This window comes from Salvelinus namaycush, chromosome 4 (genome assembly GCF_016432855.1).
Source record: "Salvelinus namaycush isolate Seneca chromosome 4, SaNama_1.0, whole genome shotgun sequence".
Classification (NCBI taxonomy): domain Eukaryota; kingdom Metazoa; phylum Chordata; class Actinopteri; order Salmoniformes; family Salmonidae; genus Salvelinus; species Salvelinus namaycush.
The window spans coordinates 17,001,935-17,019,780 of record NC_052310.1 but is presented as its reverse complement, the minus strand read 5'-3'; the positions used below and the strand labels follow the sequence as shown (position 1 = coordinate 17,019,780).

At 45.1% G+C, this 17,846-nt stretch overlaps 1 protein-coding gene across 1 annotated transcript in view; it reads right to left on the bottom strand.

Moving 5' to 3' along the window:
- Positions 1-281: 281 nt before the first annotated feature.
- Positions 282-17,846, bottom strand: part of dnah3 (dynein axonemal heavy chain 3) — a 47,141-nt gene continuing 29,576 nt past the window's right edge. The window contains exons 36-60 of the mRNA XM_038990260.1: positions 17,645-17,750; positions 17,287-17,416; positions 16,858-17,094; positions 16,285-16,388; positions 15,802-16,096; positions 14,742-14,921; positions 14,363-14,486; positions 12,588-12,744; positions 12,302-12,445; positions 11,720-12,079; positions 10,759-11,065; positions 10,411-10,576; positions 9,866-10,082; positions 9,049-9,231; positions 8,617-8,815; positions 6,243-8,384; positions 5,757-5,982; positions 5,336-5,580; positions 4,936-5,052; positions 4,600-4,757; positions 3,765-3,932; positions 2,299-2,441; positions 1,028-1,232; positions 708-845; positions 282-635 (exon numbers count right to left, since the gene is read on the bottom strand). Of these exons, the coding sequence (XP_038846188.1) occupies positions 282-635; positions 708-845; positions 1,028-1,232; positions 2,299-2,441; positions 3,765-3,932; positions 4,600-4,757; positions 4,936-5,052; positions 5,336-5,580; positions 5,757-5,982; positions 6,243-8,384; positions 8,617-8,815; positions 9,049-9,231; positions 9,866-10,082; positions 10,411-10,576; positions 10,759-11,065; positions 11,720-12,079; positions 12,302-12,445; positions 12,588-12,744; positions 14,363-14,486; positions 14,742-14,921; positions 15,802-16,096; positions 16,285-16,388; positions 16,858-17,094; positions 17,287-17,416; positions 17,645-17,750 (6,805 nt within the window). The remainder of the gene's footprint in view (positions 636-707; positions 846-1,027; positions 1,233-2,298; positions 2,442-3,764; positions 3,933-4,599; positions 4,758-4,935; positions 5,053-5,335; positions 5,581-5,756; positions 5,983-6,242; positions 8,385-8,616; positions 8,816-9,048; positions 9,232-9,865; positions 10,083-10,410; positions 10,577-10,758; positions 11,066-11,719; positions 12,080-12,301; positions 12,446-12,587; positions 12,745-14,362; positions 14,487-14,741; positions 14,922-15,801; positions 16,097-16,284; positions 16,389-16,857; positions 17,095-17,286; positions 17,417-17,644; positions 17,751-17,846) is intronic.

Genomic DNA, 17,846 nt, shown 5'->3' with positions numbered 1-17,846 from the left:
TTGTTTCCAACAACCAACCAGCAACTGTGCTGTAAAGCCGGCTGCATATTGAACATTGAGAGGCCAGTCTCTTTGGCAATGACAAGGAGTGTCAAGGAGTGGAATGTTAGCTAAAGAGACAGGTACCCAGGCTATATGACAGCCTGTGCAATCTTTAAAAATATCAAATCGAGTTGAAAATATCCAGCATACAATTCTGCCTTTAATAGCTATTTAAAAGGAGTGAGTTGGTTGTCTGTCTCTCATATCTAACATCCTGCAAGATGTCTGCAGAGCTGTGCCTAGTCATCCAGCTGGCACAGACAGGCCACCCCGCGGTTGATCCAATGTTTCTGTGGCCGGTCGGAGGGAAGCTCGATAGGCATTACATAGTTGGTGGAGTGGCCCGTGGTGGACAGGGTTCCGCGCCGGGCACTGGTCTTGTACACGGGACACACGTAGATGTTCTCATGCAGGAACTTTGACATCTCCCCTGGCCTGAGCCAGATGATGGGCAGGGGGTCGAAGAGGATCTTGGGGAGGGACTCTCCTATGACCATCTTCTCCCGGTCCCAGCGTGCCCCTTCCAGGAAGAACCCCTTCACGTAGGCCCCATCATCTGGCTTGTTTTCCATGTGGGTCTCTTGCTTGGTCACCTGATAGAGACAGGGAAGTCATGCCATGCATTCACTGGACACAAAGATGAGGTTTACATTGTACTCCCTTACCTCAAATTCAAAGCCGATGAAGTCGATGGGGATGGTATACTTTCGGGCAAAGTTCTGAGATACTCCCGTGAGGAAGGACTGAGTAAAGTAGAACCCAGAGAGCCAAAAGACTGGTGGTGGCCCATTGTTGATCCAGTCCTGTCAAACACACAGCCCAACTCCCATGCATCAGTATTTGTGTCTTTCAGAAGTATCAGTTTCACAGGAAACAAAATCCCTGTCCTCAAAACAACTTTAATTGAACATACAAACACATTTGAATGTGTATTGTTGGGGTTGAGCAGCTCAGTACTCTCACTCTCTTGGCAATCATAACTGACCTGTAGAAACTTTAGCCTGGCGAGGAGGTCGGACACGTAGCTGCCCAGAGGCTTCAGAGACGGGTAGGACTTGGCCGACCACATGGTTGGCACCTTGCCCACCACCATACTGTTGAAGACGTTCTCCAGCTCAGAAGACATCACCACCTGACCCTTGAGAGCCTTTCCAATGTTTATCAGACTGATGCGTACCACCTGAGTTAACCTGAGGGGGTCAGAGCATCATTATCAGCATGTTATGAACACATAATTGCTAATCCCAAATTCCCCATAGCCAAAAAGGCATGTAATGATTGTGTAGTAATGACCGTCTGTACACAGAGTACAAATCAACTGCTTATAGTGGTCATTAAATGTGGGACTAGTGTTGTAAAACTACCGGTAATTTACCGAATCTATGGCAACGTTGGTAATTTATACTTAAATAACTTCTAGTGGATAGACCATATGGTTCAAGAGAAAATAGCTTAATTAATTTAAAAAAACATCTAATCAACAATGAAACTCTACCAACTATAGACTTTTTTTCACAACTGCCACCAGTTTGGCGCCAAAATATTTAAAACAAAGACAAATTGACATAGTAAAATAAGTAAGTGTATAAAAATGTAAAGGATATTTCATGCTGAAACCCTTTTATTAAACACCAATGCTATTGACTGAGTTGATGGGTTATATTTAGGATAATGTTTTACAGTTTTGTCATTCTATTTTTTAAATTTTAAAATCATCTTATTTTATATATATTACATGTGATGAAAATTCCATGTATATAATAGGCAGAAAATACTGCACACCCAAAACCGATTAGTGAAGGTGCTGAAGGCAAAATGCTAAACTGGAGAAACAGGGGCAAAAAGTCTCTGCACACTTCCAGTCAGATGCCCATTTATTTGAATAGAGGCTGAAGCTTTCGGTCAGTCGACCTTCATCAGAGCATATCTCCACAAACAATAGTGAGACAGATACGGCCACACAGAGGGCCAGAGATAATTACAGACACCTGTGATAATCTGAAGTATCCAAAAAGGCCACTAGTTGTAACGTGATAAAGTCTATAAAATCATTGAACGTTATCAGTAATATACCCTCCCTTTGCAACCCTATGTGGGACACAAAACATTTTACTTTGGTTTTAATCAATTGACCATAAGACTCCAATTACCATGGCCAGATGTGGAGTAAGTATTTTATGAGTGCATTCATTGTATCAGTTTGAAACGCTACACTTCCTGACCCCCTGTTTCTTTATTCCAGATCATGACATTTACCTGTTGAAGCGGATCAGTTCCTGTCTCAGCACAGTGTTCATGGACTCCTCATACATCACTGGGTATTTGTTAATCACCATCTGGATGTCAAAGTCTGCTGGCAGCTTGGACAGGATGTCTTCCGCAAGCTCATCAACCACTTCCTGTAGTAATCAAAGAGATATAACTACCAGTATAATACATTCAAAACAATTGAAGCTTTTGTACAGAGCTGACATATCAGGGCTTGTTCTGAGGCATCACAACTTCTTATCCACATAAAGTGCCGGTCTGTGAGAATGTACAGGTTTTGATCACACAGACAAGTGTCCACTAGTGTTGAATTTCCCGGTATTTTACAAATGTTCCATCCGGGGAATAAATCACTTTTCTCCTAGGTAGTATTTCCCAAACCGGAAGCGTTATAAAGCATATAAATAAGCCTCTCTCTGGATTTGATTAGACATTTGATAAAAAAATACAACCCTGATTCTACCTGAGACTGATTGATTATACATTAAGTTATACATTAAATCCACTTTATGAGCCCTACATTAAAGACATTTAATAATCCCAAGTTCAGAAAAGCCCAAATGATTGTGCTGTCAGCAAACAAGAGTTTACGTTCCTCTTCGAATAGTCTATTGATATAAGAAATGCTAGAAAAAGTCATGTCCAGCAAGCGATTCTAGTCTAGCTTTTCCTGCACGGGACTCTTTTTTTTTAAGGAGAGAGGCCAGCAGAGCACAGGTGCGTGCGTATTGCGCAAGAGACACAAGTTAGAAGCTTATTATGCATAGCCCATAATTAATTGGCTGAATATAAGGCTAATACTGCATTGAATGTGTTACCTGAAAGAGGTAGGCTAGGACATCTATATATAGGGCTATATATCAATCTAGAACAGGATGATCTATTTTGGATGCGATTTGAATGGAGTTGATGAGGCAGAGAAAGACTGAGAGAGATTGCTTGCGCTTGTACTGATTTAAAGCAATGATATTCAAGTGTTAGGCTGTTTTAAAACTCTGCAGCTTCAATTAAAAAAAAAAAATCTTTACAATTAAGAAATAAGGTGACCCCCGAAAGCCAGGCGGAGATGGGTTAATTAGATGGGCATTCGGTCTTTATATTTCTGTATTATAGGCTTTGCTGCAGCAAATGCAGGTTTACCTGTCACAAGAAAATTACCATGATGACATGATAAGTCTACATGTATTGTGAACTGTGCTCCATACTGAGATGGGCTGTCTGTCCCCACCCTGAGTGTTGGTGATTCATCATGCAGAGGCCATAGAGACGCCAGATTTAGACTTTGCATATAATTTAACAGTTCCATTTCACGTCATGCTGTTCATGTAAATAATTTACCGGTTTCTCACAGTTATTTATCCTGGGAAAAGGGAGTGGTTTTGGACAGTAAATCCCGGTAAATCTCAGTAACCGGGTTCCCGCCATTCAACCCTAGTGTCCACTGTCCAACTAACCTGAGGGGATTTAGCCCCGCCTCCAGTCTGCCTGGGAAGTGTCAGCAGCACTCCATCCAGCAGCTGATTGGTCTCCTGGTTGTCCTTGGTGATGTCAGCATTGCTGTGGAGTCCAAACACGCCAGGTTCCGCCGCGATGGGTAGGTTGCGGATGTAATCAACATAGGTCTTGAAAAGACAAACAGTACAAATTAGTTCAAATCCCCCAAAACTGTACTTGTGCTTCGTAAACAACAGGTGTGGACTAACAGTGAAATGCTCATTTACAGGCCCTTCCCAACAATGCAGAGAGAAAGAAGATAATAATAGAAAAGTAAAACACTTAATAATAAAAGTAATAGATACACAATGAGTAACTATAACGTGGCTATATACAAGGGGTACCAGTACTGAGTTCGATGTGCAGGGGTACGAAGTAATTGAGGTAATATGTACATATAACTAGGAATAAAGTGACAGTAAACAGTAGCAGCACCGTACGTGAAAAGCAAAAAGGGTCAATGCGGATAGTTCAGGTAGCTATTTGTTGAACTATTTCACTAATTATTTAGCAGTCTAAACACCAATTTATGTTTGATCTGGCAATGTGGTCCAGATGCTCCATACAAGAGGGTGTGACAAAATCTAAGCAGATACCAGTAGACTGCCCCTAACCACAGATCTAGGATCAGATCACTCTACCCCCAATGCACATCCTGACCCCTGAATCACTAAGGCGACAACAAATATCTGAACCTTAAGCGCAACAGCATAAAGATATCATCGACTATGGATATGACAGTCCGCCATCTTGTATGATAAATGGATAAAGACACGATGGAGGTGACAGTAGTACCTGGTACGGTCCGTGAGGGGGAATATAGTACATGTCTCCCTCACACACGTGGTAGCCCTCCTGCTCTATCAGCTCCCTGCTGTAGAAGATGGACAGTAGAGACACCAGCAGACGCCTGTCCTTGTCGTCCGTCACCCTGCCACCGTAGTTACACTCACCTGAAAGAGAGAGAAAGGGAGAGAGAGAAAATGTATGTGTCCGTCTTCCACTAGTTCAGGTTAGTAAACCCTCCTATGCTCTGATACAAACAGAGAATGAACCTCTTTTATTGCTATGTGATACAGTCTCTCTCTCCCGCTATACCAATCCACACAGCTGTGTCTGTGAGAGCCTCACCAGTTAGGTAGGAGAGGGCCTCCAGAGGAATCTCCTCATACTCATCCAGGAACATCTGGATCTGCGTCATACTGATCCTCAGGTCAGACTCATTGAACTCATACGGGATATTCCAACCTTGGGGTCAAATGCGGAAAAAAAAACAATGACAAGTTTTGACCCTTTAACTCAAGTTATAAGAGAGGATATTCAATGCAGTGACATTTTTCGTTCATCATGACGTATACTGGGGGAAAATGCGTTTCCCCAGAGAGAGAGAGAGAAGGAACAAGAAAGGTATAGGATGAGGGAAAACACCAAAATACAATTTTAGTGACTGGAAGTGACTGAGAAGGGGAGGACATTTTGTTTTAAGAAAAAGGGGTAAGAAAAGAGGACCATAGAAGAGTGTTAGTCTCACCTAGAGGTCCGAAGGTCCTCCTCTCCTGCACCAGAGCATGAAAAAAGCAGAGACCAAACAGCAGCTTCTGCCACGCCTCCTGTTTCTTGGAGCTGTTGAAGAAGGCGGGGTCGGAGATGGGGTCGCTGATGTAGGAGCGGAACAGGTTGGCCCTCATCCCCTTGGGCGGCTCGTTGGTCATCTTCACCCCGTTCTGCAGGATGCTGACTGGGAACTTGTCAGACGGGTAACTGGTCAACCACAACCTGTGAAGTTAGCAATGATAGTGTTAGTTTAGTTTGTTGCTCTTGGTTTTATTTGTAGGCAATACAAATGTATAGGATCATAAGCAACCAGAGTATTACAACCAGGGTATTACAAACCAACTGCCTGGCCAATGGCTATAATAGATAAAAACTACCCCTGCCCTGCAACGGCTGACCTAAAGGTGGGGTTGGTGTTTTCGGGGGTGATGCCCTCCTCACAGATCCTCTCCAGGGCGGGCATCCAGCTGGTGCACAGATGACAGTTCTGTAGCACCACCCAGGTGCCATCCTTGATGGCAGCATTGATCATCAGGGCTGCGATGGGCCCCTGGCCCTGGCCCAGGGAGATGGTCTGGGTTTTACTGCCCCCCATTTCAAGGTCGTCAGCAAACTTGAGAAGACCTGGAGATCAAAGGAACATTTAAGTACTGGTATGAACTTTTGAGCACTCAAAAATCCAATCAGATGTGACCTCTTTAATGCAGATGTTTAACAGATGTATGCAAAGTTGGTTAAAGACTAGTTTAGTTTGAATAATTTCTTGATGCATCATAATTCAATAAGTTAAGTGAGCAGGACACAAAAAACCCAAATAAATATCCAAAACCTAAGTTAAAGCACAGAATACAGCTCAAAAGTCACAGGTATCTCTAATGAATTACCCGCAGTGGGATCAGATCCTGGAGAGAGCACAAAGATGAGAGGAGAGCAGCAGTTGGAGTCGTTGTAACTCCCGGCCAGGTCGAAGGTCGGGGGCTCAATGTAGCTGCGCCCCATGTTGTCCACAATGAACTCTTGCACCGCCGGAACTAGCTTGTCCGGCCTGAAGCAGCGCAGCACCACCATGCGGTGCATCCCCACCAGAATCCCCCAGCTGTCAGGCAGCTGCTCTTTGTGAGGCTTCCCCGAATCGTAGATCTTCTTCCACTTGGGAATGTTGTCTCGGACGTGCTCGAAGAGACCTTCTAAGTTTGGCAGCTTGGATGCTCTTACGATTTCTGACCAGGACTTGTCGGAGAGCCACTCAGGAGCGGGGTTGGGGTTGGGGTTGTCCAAAGTGATGCCACCGGTGAGGAGGAAGCGCCAGATGGTGTCGTCCACCTGGCCCTTGCCTTGCATGATGCCCACAGTGAGGAGCAAGGAGAAGAGCAGCTTGTCCTTCTCGAAGAGCGATCGGCACACGTTGTTATAGATGCTGATGGTGAAATGCTCCACAATGTTCTCGATGCGGGTGGCCAGGTCGTCGCTCTTCAAGCTCTGGGCGATGGACTGCAGGTAGAGGTTGATGAACCAGGTGAGGGAGTACTGGTACATGGGCTCTATGTTGGCCAGCTCCGAGATGCAGAAGAACAGGATGGACGAGTGCTCGGCCACAGGCCGGTAGCCCATGCGCGTGTCGTCAATCTCCTTCTCTGTGACACTAGCAATCTTCTGCTTCTCCGAGATCTCCTCGGACAGCACCTTGGAGGAAGACAGGACCTTGATGGCTGTTTCGTCTTCTAGGATGTTACCCTCTGAGGAAGACAGGATTTTGAGGATTTTATCCTCAATCTCCTTCAGCTGCTTGTTGTTGGCGGCACTCTCCAGGATCAGCTGGTTCTTCTTCTCTTCTAGTTCTGGTTTCTCCTTGGCGGCCATGATGCCCAGAAGCTGGTCCTCCAAACCCAGTGGGGTGATCATGAAGTTGAGCAGGCAGACTTTAACCGCCACCTCGGGGAGGTAGTGAGGGCTTCTCAGGCTGGTGGTCATGTAGAAGAGGAAGTCTTTGGAGTACTCCACAATGTTCTCACCTAGCTTCATGTACTCCACACCTTGTTGTCTGAAGGTCTGTTTCAGCAGCACTGGTTCCAGTACTGCATCAAGTTCTTCTCCAACGTTCTCCAGCAAAACAGGTGTGCCGAAAGCGATGGAGTTCTCCAGTGTTCTCACATAGTTGCCGTCTGACAGCTTGATGACGGCCAGCTTGTTGGCCTTCTCCATGTTCTTGATCCACTTGTTGGCCTGGCCCTGCGGGTCGATCATGAGGGGCCAGCGGCGTGAGTTGGACACGATGATGCCGTTGTCAGTGGAGAAGGAGTCGACGGGCAGGCCGGCAATCTGCCATGCCCGGATGGACACCTGGTTGCCCAGGGTGTTGCTGAGGGTGAAGTCCTCGGAGCATGGCACCTTCTTGGCCTGGCAGAGCAGATGCCACTCCCGCTGGCACTCCACACGGTAGTCCACGGTGAAGGCCCCCAGGTAGGACACAGTGCCGGAGGAGAGGAGCACGTCGCCTGTCAGGTTGGTGTACCTGATCCCCAGCAGCCGGGCAGCCTCCGTCCACCTGTCCTTCTCCCCACCCAGCCCTCCAATCAGCTGCTCTGCCCTGATCAACTTCTGGGAGCACAGCTCAATGTTTTCTTCCAGGTCTTTCTTCTTGTTGCACATGGCCTCGAACGTGTCGTTTAGATCCTGGAGCTTGTCCACCACCTCCTTCAGCTCAGCTCTCTTCACTGACAACATCTGCATCTGCACCCCAAGCTCGTCCTCAGCCTCCTTCAGCTTCTCTATCTTGGGGGCCACCACTTTGGACACACGCTCGTACACCTCCATGGCCCGCACCCACTTACAAAGGCCCTCACAGGCAGAGGAGACGTTCTTGATGATGGAGGGCTGGAACTCGGGGTTGTCAATGAATTTGTCGCGGATCTTCTTGATGTTGGCGGCAGCGATGTTGTCTTTGTCATAGGCTTTGAGGTTCTCCAGGAACTTCATGTCTCCCAGGAGCTTCTTGGAGGGGCCCCAGAAGTCCTCAATCATCTTACCTGTAACACAAATAATCAAACATCGGAAAAAAAACATAATTAAGCCCATGTTCTTTCAAACATATTTACAGAAATGTATCTGCTTTCGTGCATAATTTCCTGTTTCATCTGTGTAATTTAATATTACATAAATTATCAGTTTGATGATAAACATTTAAAGTAGGCCCATACAGTACATTACAATTTGATTATACAATATTAGTGTCTTCTTTACAATGCAATGAGTGCTTACCTGAGCCACCAGGATCGGGCTTCCTCTCTGGCTTGATGCCTTTCATGATGCAGATGGACTCCATGACCAGTTTGACCAGACCTGGAGGGTTCGACATGGACTTGACCACTGTGATGTCTGAGGGTTTCAGGGTGTCCAGGGCTGACAGGGCAGCCTCAAGGGCAGGCATGGCCTCCGCCAGGTCACCCTCACACTCATCCTGAACACAAACAGCAGGCAGTCACTCACTTTTAATATAGAAACTACTGTTTCTACTCATATGTCAACATTTTCTTCCTTGCTAGCAGTTCTAACATTACAGATACCGAGCTAATTGTAATTGGAACGTGCAACGCCAAATATGTCATTTACAGTATATCGTCTTTATAATTCTAGTGTGAGTCGATCTGAATGATACAAGGTGTTGTAAAGTGACAGTGTAGACCTTTATACCTTTATAGCTTTGGCTGCTGCAGCCGCGTCGTTGGCCACCTTCTCGTCTGCCAACACCAGCTTTTTCTTAGCATCCACCACTACTGTCTCCTTCTCAATGTTGACCATCATCTTATCTGTCTCAGCTGATGTCTGGATCAACTCTGGCTGCAGGGCGGTCAGCTCCTCCTGCATTATCGATACCTGTGGAGCCAACATGGAGTGGAGTCATTCAGATGGAAGGGGCAGAGTGCTTAAGACTTGTAACATAATGTTAGTCAATTTAGGGACTTTACAATGTGAGTTTTTGCTCTTTGTATTGATTAACTAGGCCTTATTGTACGTTAAAGGGTTAAAGCTGCAATATGTAACTTATTCACATAGAAATGTGAGTTATAGATCTGTAATTCTCATTAAAAGCAAGTCTAAGAAGCGATATCTGTTCTATGTGTGTTATTTCTATGCTTCCTGTTCTTAAGTTTTGTTTAAACATATTTTACTTTCGGTTTTGTACACCAGCTTCAAACAGCTGAAAATACAATATTTTTTGTTATGGAAAATACATTTCACAGTGTTTAGATGGTACAATGATTCTCTACTCTATACTTGTTTTGTCACATAAAAATAAATTCACATTTTAGCAACAATACAATGCACAGTGCATCTTTAAGACGTGATGATGGGACACCGAGGCCTCATAATTCCCACAATGGGGATTGTTCTGCCAATCACATGTCAAAATAGGCCATAGTTATGTTAACTCTGTACCAAAGCATTGTAACTCAGCAAATAGAAATGGGCCTTATGTAAGTAGACTTAGTTGACTAAACTATCCTACCTGAGATGCAGCAAAGTATAGTTTCTCCAGACCCACAATGTAGCGGTTTCTCTGAGTGTCCACCTCACTCCTCTTGGAGTTGAGCAGGACCTTGTATGTGAGAATGAGCTCCAGGTAGGACGTAGGCGTCACATAGTTGTGTCTCCTGAGTTGAGAGAAGTACCTCTCGGACAAACCTCCCACGCTCTCCTGGAAGGTTTTACACATCTCCACCACACTGAGAGACACACAAATCACTGACTTGGTAAAACAAATCCATGAAATGGGAGGGGAGTTGTGACTGTTAAACAATGTCCCTTTCTGTCACAATAAATTGACAAGAAGGGTCAAGCTCATGTACATTTCCATCAAGTGTGTGGTCATCAATTTGCAGAAACCTGAAGAGAAATGGAATATTAAGTACCTAGTCTGTTCACTATTAGCTAGTCCAGTAGCCTACCATAGATTACTAGCAGCCTAGCAGCTAATAGCTATTTCGTAGCTTGTAGCTAAATCTACAGAGAGAGACACTCTAGCTGGATGTTATGAGTGGATCAGTTTCTTACTGTAGCCTGACGTTGTCTTCCAGCTCCACATCCTGCAGGAACTTGTTGGCCACCATCTCCAAAGCGTCTTTAGGCCAGGCCTGGAACCAGTCGATGGTGCAACAGTTGATGAGGGAAGGGAACATCCTCAACCGGTTTCGGAAGGCGTCCCCAATCGGGCTCATTGCTATTCCAAAGACAAACACCATCACTGTTTAGACATGAAGACAACGTAACTCTTAAAGCAAGGTAACTCTAAAAGCCACAATGGATGTGGGATTGAAATCATCACAATTACCAGTAAGGAGATTAAGTATGGGGGGTAACCTGGTAATAATACTAAATGTATGAAATGTTGAAGGTACCCACCAAGCACAATGTGAAGGTTTGCCTTGACACGCTCGATGAAGAAGTTGTACATGGAGAGTGGTGTGGCATCGATCTTCTTGCCCTCCGTGCGTGCGATGCCCTGTACCTTGTCGATGATGTCGGCGCGCTCGTCGGCTGGGAAGATGTTGGGCACGTCGCCTGTGTTGAGCAGCATGTTGATGTCCTCCACAAAGGCCTCGTCCTTGATCTGGCTGTCATTGAACAGGAACACCATGTTCTTGCCCTGCAGGCCCGCCTTCAGCATCAACCGCTTTAGGTCGTCGCGCCACTCTGACACTCCGTAGTTCTTGGTGAATAAATTAATTAATGAATTGGACTTATGGACTTATTTCCAGACTTTCATGGACTTTATCAGACGGGTAAAATAATGGGCAGGACTGACAGCACTTTGGTCACTAAAGGCGCTTAACATACAATCCAAATGGGAATACATATAATACATACAATATACAAATGCAAACCATCATCAAGACTACACAAGATACGTAGCCTAATTAGCATGACCTCGAAAGTCAAAGAAAACCCTTACAGTTACCAGTGAGTACTTCTCAGAACCTTCTTTCAAACCCTCCCTCTGGCCCTGGGATTTAGAGACAAACTTTGTGACTTCTTACAGCTGAGGTAGGCTACCAACCCCTCGACCTCAGCCTGAGTCTTTTGTCCTGCTGCAGAAGGCCCCTTCAAACCTATGTGCTTGGGACCAGGTTGCCAGGGAACAGAATCAGCTGACCCAGTTAGCCAATCAGTGCCTAGCCTGGGGTTGGAGACCCAAGTCTGCCATTGAACTCTTTAGTTGTTTCCAGGAGGGCAGGTTGAGACAACCTCTATATTACCTTCTGTCCTCCAGCTCAACTCACATCTGAACCCTTTCCAAATGGAAAGGCGCTATTTTTCACTAAGCTACATTCATTAACCTTCAGAGTTTTCTTGATCCAGTTACCTTGGTTAGCTCAATCTGGAAGAGGTCGTAATCATTGATGAAGGTGCCCAGCTTGGTGGCGCTCTGCCGTCCTGAGCCCCCGATGCCCACCAGGAGAAGATGCCCGTTGTCCTGCTTGAGCACACGGCAGATACGCGAGATGTGCTCGATGGCAAACTTGAACATGACGAGGGACATGGGTGCCTTGCTGATGTTGTTGAACTCGTCCAGATAGTAGTCCATGACGTTGGTCAGAACGTGCAGGTCGGTGATCTCGTCGTAGGCCTTGGCGTCCGAGTCGGGCTTGGCGTAGTCTCCGAAGAACAGGCTGCGGATCGTCTCGTCCACAACCTTGCCGCTAGGCGTCAGGTGGGTCAGCAGCTACATACAACAGGGGGCAGTAGAATGGATTTAGAGTAAATAACATGTGCATTGCTCTTAAACTAGTAACCATTAGACTAAGTTCAATTCAGTCCCTTAAAATAAATCCCACATACACTAATGCAGAAGCCTGACAGAAGATACATGGTAAATCTTTGAAAGGCAATGATCATCCAACAATGAAGAACTGTGAATGTATAAAAAGGGTAATGTGGAACTTACCTTATCCATGCTCTGCTTGAAGTAGCCGGAGGTTCTCTCCTTGACAATGTTGAAGAATGTCTCTCTGTCCTCGTTGTCGATGAGGCGGTCGTAGAACACGCGGTAGACCTCATGGATCCACAGGCGGATCAGCTTGTCTCCCTCCTGCTCACACAGAAACAGATCATACATAAATTATATATATATCATACATATATTAGTATTTTTATAAGGTAAAGTATTTAGTAAAAAATGTATATAGAAGTTGTATAAACGTTAACTATGAGCTGTTGTCGTCTGGCCTTGCCTGGAGGTGTGTGGGTGGGCTGAGCAGCACCCCGCGGATCACCCTGGCAAAGTCCCTGAGGTTGAAGATGTAGTGGGACTTGGAGGGAGTGGGCAGGAAACTCTCCATGGCATCCTGATAGACAGCCATGGTGGCCTGCACCATGATCTTCCCCAGTCTGGACACACAGACAACATACAGTGGATTCGTAAAGTATTCAGACCGCTTGTCTCTTATCACATTTTGTAATGTTATAGCCTTATTATAAAATGTATTAAATTGCTTTTTTCCCCTCATCAATCTACACACAATACCCCATAATGACAAAGCAAAAACTGTGGCTCTGGCTGGGCCACTCAAGGACATTCAGAGACTTGTCACGAAGCCACTCCTGCGTTGTCTTGGCTGTGTGCTTAAGGTCGTTGTCATGTTAGAAGGTGAACCTTCGCCCCAGTCTGAGGTCCTAAGCACTCTGGAGCAGGTTTACATCAAGGATCTCTCTGTACTTTGCTCCGTTCATCTTTCCTCGATCCTGACTAGTCTTCCAGTCCCTGCCGCTGAAAAACATCCCCACAGCATGATGCTGCCACCAAAATGCTTCAACGTAGGGATGGTGCCAGGTTTCCCCCCGACGTGACGCTTGGCATTCGGGCCAAAGAGTTCAATCTTAGTTTCATCAGACCAGAGAATCTTGTTTCTCATGTTCTTAGAGTCCTTTAGGTGCCTTTGGCAAACTCTAAGTGGGCTGTCGTGCCTTTTACTGAGAAGTGGCTTACGTCTGGTCACTCTACCATAAAGGCCTGATTGGTGGAGTGCTGCAGAGAGGGTTGTCCTTCTGAAAGATCCTCCCATCTCCACAGAGGAAATCTGGAGCTATCAGAGTGACCATCGGGTTCTTGGTCTCCTCCCTGACCAAGGCCTTTCTCTTTCGATTGCTCAGTTTAGCCAGGCGGCCAGTTCTAGGAAGAGTCTTGGTGGTTCCAAACTTTTTCCATTTAAGAATGATGGAGGCCACTGTGTTCTTGGGGACCTACAAAGCTGCAGAAATGTTTTGGTACCCTTCCCCTGATCTGTCCCTCGACACAATCCTATCTCGGCGCTCTACGGACAATTCATTTGACCTAATGGCTTGGTTTTTGCTCTGACATGCACTGTCAACTGTAGGACCTTATATAGACAGGTGCGTGCCTTTCTAAATCATGTCCAATCAATTTAATTTACCACAGGTGGACTCCAATCAAGTTCTGGAAACATCTCAAAGATGATCAATGGAAACAGGATGCACCTGGGCTCAATTTGAAGTTTGTTTCATAGCAAAGGGTCTGAATACTTATGTAAATAAGTTATTTCTGTTTTTTAAAATCTACAAACCTGTTTTCGCTTTGTCATTATGGGGTATTGTGTGTAAATTGATGAGTAATTCCTTTTATTTAATCCATTTTAGAATAAGACTGTAACGTAACAAAATGTAGAAACAGTAAAGCGGTCTGAATACTTTCCGAATGCACTGTAAGTCAGAGGTCAGAATGTATTCCATTGAGTGAGATGATCCATTGGTCGCACATATAGGCTCTCTCTGTTCTTTCCTCAACAAAGATTGTTGGTTACATAAATTGTTGGTTACAAGCCGTTTAGGGGCCATTTTAATTGAACAGATATCATTTTCATTTCATTCCTTTAACAGATATTAATTCATGTCTCTGTTCATCACCAAGTTCATCACTCTAAAACATAAATGGGCCTTAGAACTGCAAATGCTCTCAATTCTAGGTTAGAATACCTTTAAGACATCTCACCTATAGAAAGCAGCATCAAATCCCTTGCCAAAATGCCAGTCGGTAATGGAGGTGAATATCTTGCTCAGCGTCTCATGGTCAAAGGAGTCGATAGAAACAATATTCAAATGACGAGTGAAGCGGCCTATGATTTAAAAGAGAAACTAACTGGTAAACTTTTACAACAAAATTATATGCACATTGAGAAAACCTACCTACTTGAAAGGTAACACAATTTATGCATACCAAATCACTGAAGCAAAGGGTCTTGTTCAGTACGATCGAAATGGGAGAAAATGTTTTAAAATGGAGCGCTAATACCACAACTTTTTCAATAAGAAACGCAAATTGATGTGCCTTACTGAACACCACCCAGTACTGAAGTGCAAAGAAAGAGTACCTGTAATGTCATTCCTCCCCCCTCCAGGGGGCCCCATAGCGGATACGAACAGAATGTCCACAATGTCAATCCTGGAGGTGTCTTTCTTGTCGTACCAGTGGTAGTGGTCGATCCACTGCCTCAGCAGCTCGATGGGTGGCTGGGCGCCATAGATCTCCTTGGCAGGCATGTTGAGGTCATCTGATAGATCAAAGGTCACTAGGGTGAATCTCAATTGTATTTCCTTGATTACTCACATCCTCTCTCCTCACCCACTTTTTTAAAATGTATTGGAGAAGAAAAGTCAAGGTTCCTCCCCTCTGACCTTCTTCAACAATGTGTTTTGAGCAGGGGAGAACGACTGCCCCCTCTCATTAAAGCCACAAAGTTCAAAGCTGACCGTGGTACTGCAGGCATTGTTTGCAGAAAACAGGATCCCCCATTATAGTGAATGGGAAGATGACAATCTTCATGGATAATCTTTGTGTAAATAAATGAACAATTCTAAGACAATCATGGTACCAACAATTGCTTCTATTACACCAGATGTATGTCCTTGAACCACACACAGAATAAGTTCTAAGGATAATTTAATTGCTAATTGGAGCCTGCAGTACCTTGGTCGGCACTCGACTTGAAATACTCAATGAGAGGGCGCAGCACTAAGCTAGCCTGCAATGTCACATCCTGGAGTAGCTCAAACTGCGCATGTTATCTATCCATGAGATGCCATCTTAACCAACTTTTTTGGCTTCAAATGCGCTATTGAGTCTTCATAAAGGAATGAATGGTGTCACGTGATCAATGGCTTTGTCCATTCATATACAGTCATTGGTTTTGAGGAGGGGAGGAGAGAGGATGTGAGGAACCAAGGAACAGAGGATTCATACACTCTTTGAGGTGAAATGGGAGGGGAGACACTGGCTGTGTCCAAAATGGCACCCTATTTCCTATTTCTTTTGAGGGGAAAAAGTAGTGCACTATATAGGGAATAGGTTGCCATGTCAGACGCACCTGTGTTAAGCATTGAGTAGCATGGACACAGTAACGTGCTCCACTGAGTGCCCTACTCATTCCTTACCCACGTAGACGACACACTTCTTTCCCATGGGTGGCCCGAACACGCCCTTCCTCCGGCGGTCCAGCTTGCCCATGATGATGTCCTGGGTCTGGTTGGCTGAGGTGCGTGCCGAGAAGTTGATGCAGTTAGGTGTGTAGCGCTCCTTAGGAAGCTTGAGCAGAAAGCTGTTGTTGATGACTGACTTGCCCGTGCCGGTGGGCCCCACGAACAGCATGGGCACCTCGTGGGCCAGGTAGGTCTGCAGGAAGAACAGCTGACGGGCTGTCTCCATGGTGGGGATGATCAGGTCTGACACCTAATAGTGGGAATAGAGAGAGAAGGGGAATTTTAGTTAAAGAGCATGACAACCTGGTTACTTGCATTTGAACCCCTCCAATCACTAGTAAACTGACAAGGAGAAGAGAGATTTTACAGAACATGGCCACCCAGTTATAGCTCCATTTGACCCCATCAAGCAGTCACACTCTCAGGTAAACAACTGACATTGGCTCCAGCGGCAATAGTGGACTCCTCCTTGGTGATGGAATCAGTCCATGTATTCCACTGCCCTGTGCCCTGCTTGTGGAAGTAGTAGTCATAGATGGTGCCTACAGAGGAGGGGAAAAAAGAAAAATATGACTAATTGTACCTTTGATTCTTTCACTTGCTCAATACAATAATTAATCAAACTTTATTATATAGCACATTTCTTACAACAAATGCATTTCAAGGTGCTTAACAAATAAAATAATACAACGTGAAGAAGATAAAACAAAAACGTTTCTGTGCAAATGTAAAATCAAGATAGACATCGATAAAATTAAGAGATTGAAATAGTAAAACAATAGTAAGATAACCGTGGATACGAGAGACTAACGCAGCAATAAATAAAAGGCGATAAAATAAGATACTTAGAAAGGGATGAATTAAATCAAGTAGATCATATGCCTAAGAGAACTAAAAGCACCCTGGTTAAAAGCACGGCTGAAAAGTGATGTCTTAAGCAGCAATGCTTTGGGGACTGTTGTCAGGTATGGTTGTCAGTCACAGCACAACTCTTTGATAGGGTCATGTCACCTCTCTCAGGGAAAACGTTGTTCTTGGTCAGTTTGACACTTTTGGGCCGGGGGTGGTTGTCATCCATGCCCATGATCAGGTTCCTGTAGAAGGCGTCAAACTTATTGCGGCTCTCCCCGTTGATGGTCCCGCCCACGCTCCACACCACAGCGAATAAGAACAGGCCCTGCAGCCACATGGTCACCTGCTGACTGGACATGGGCTCCGCGCCATCGGCCCCCGATGATGCAATGTCGTCTGGTGAAGCAGTACATGCGCAGCAACATGCACAAAGGAACGCGGTCACGCACATACATACAGTACATGCATTCAAGGTCATCAATCAATAAGAAAGGTCTTCTAAACCGTCTCCAGACAGATATAACACAGTTTATGTTTGGACTTCATAGTTTGGACATTGTATGATGAAACAGCTGTGTGTTGGCTGACCTAGGAGACAGGTGTAGAGCCTCATCAGGCTGTAAGCCAGGTGGATGGGGGATGTCGACACCAGGAAACGACACTCTCTGGAGATGAAGTCCAGACAGGGCTGGACCAGCCAGTTGAACATGTCTACAATCTGCAGAAAGACACGTGACGGTGTGTCACACATAATACAATGGAAAGGGGATACCTAGTCAGTTGCACAACTGAATGCATTCAACCAAAATGTGTCTTATAACCCAGTGGACAAAGCGTGGTACAAATCATTGATTATGCTGTATGGGGATAATTATATAGGAATATTCAAATTGACCTTCCTTAAGTAAAACAAAAAAGAAGTGTTTTTGTATGTGTCTGTTCTCACCAGGTCTCTATGTTCAGTGCTCAGGCTCTCAGGCAAGGTGTCCATGTAGGAGTCTCTGAGAGGGGCCCAGCCTAACTGGTGAGGCTCCATGTAGATCATACCACATCTGAAGATACAAGGACAGTCAGCCAGCCATGTACAATTCATTAAGGGGCAAATCCTAACTTCCACCTAAGTCAAATGTTCACTTAGCTTTCCATTG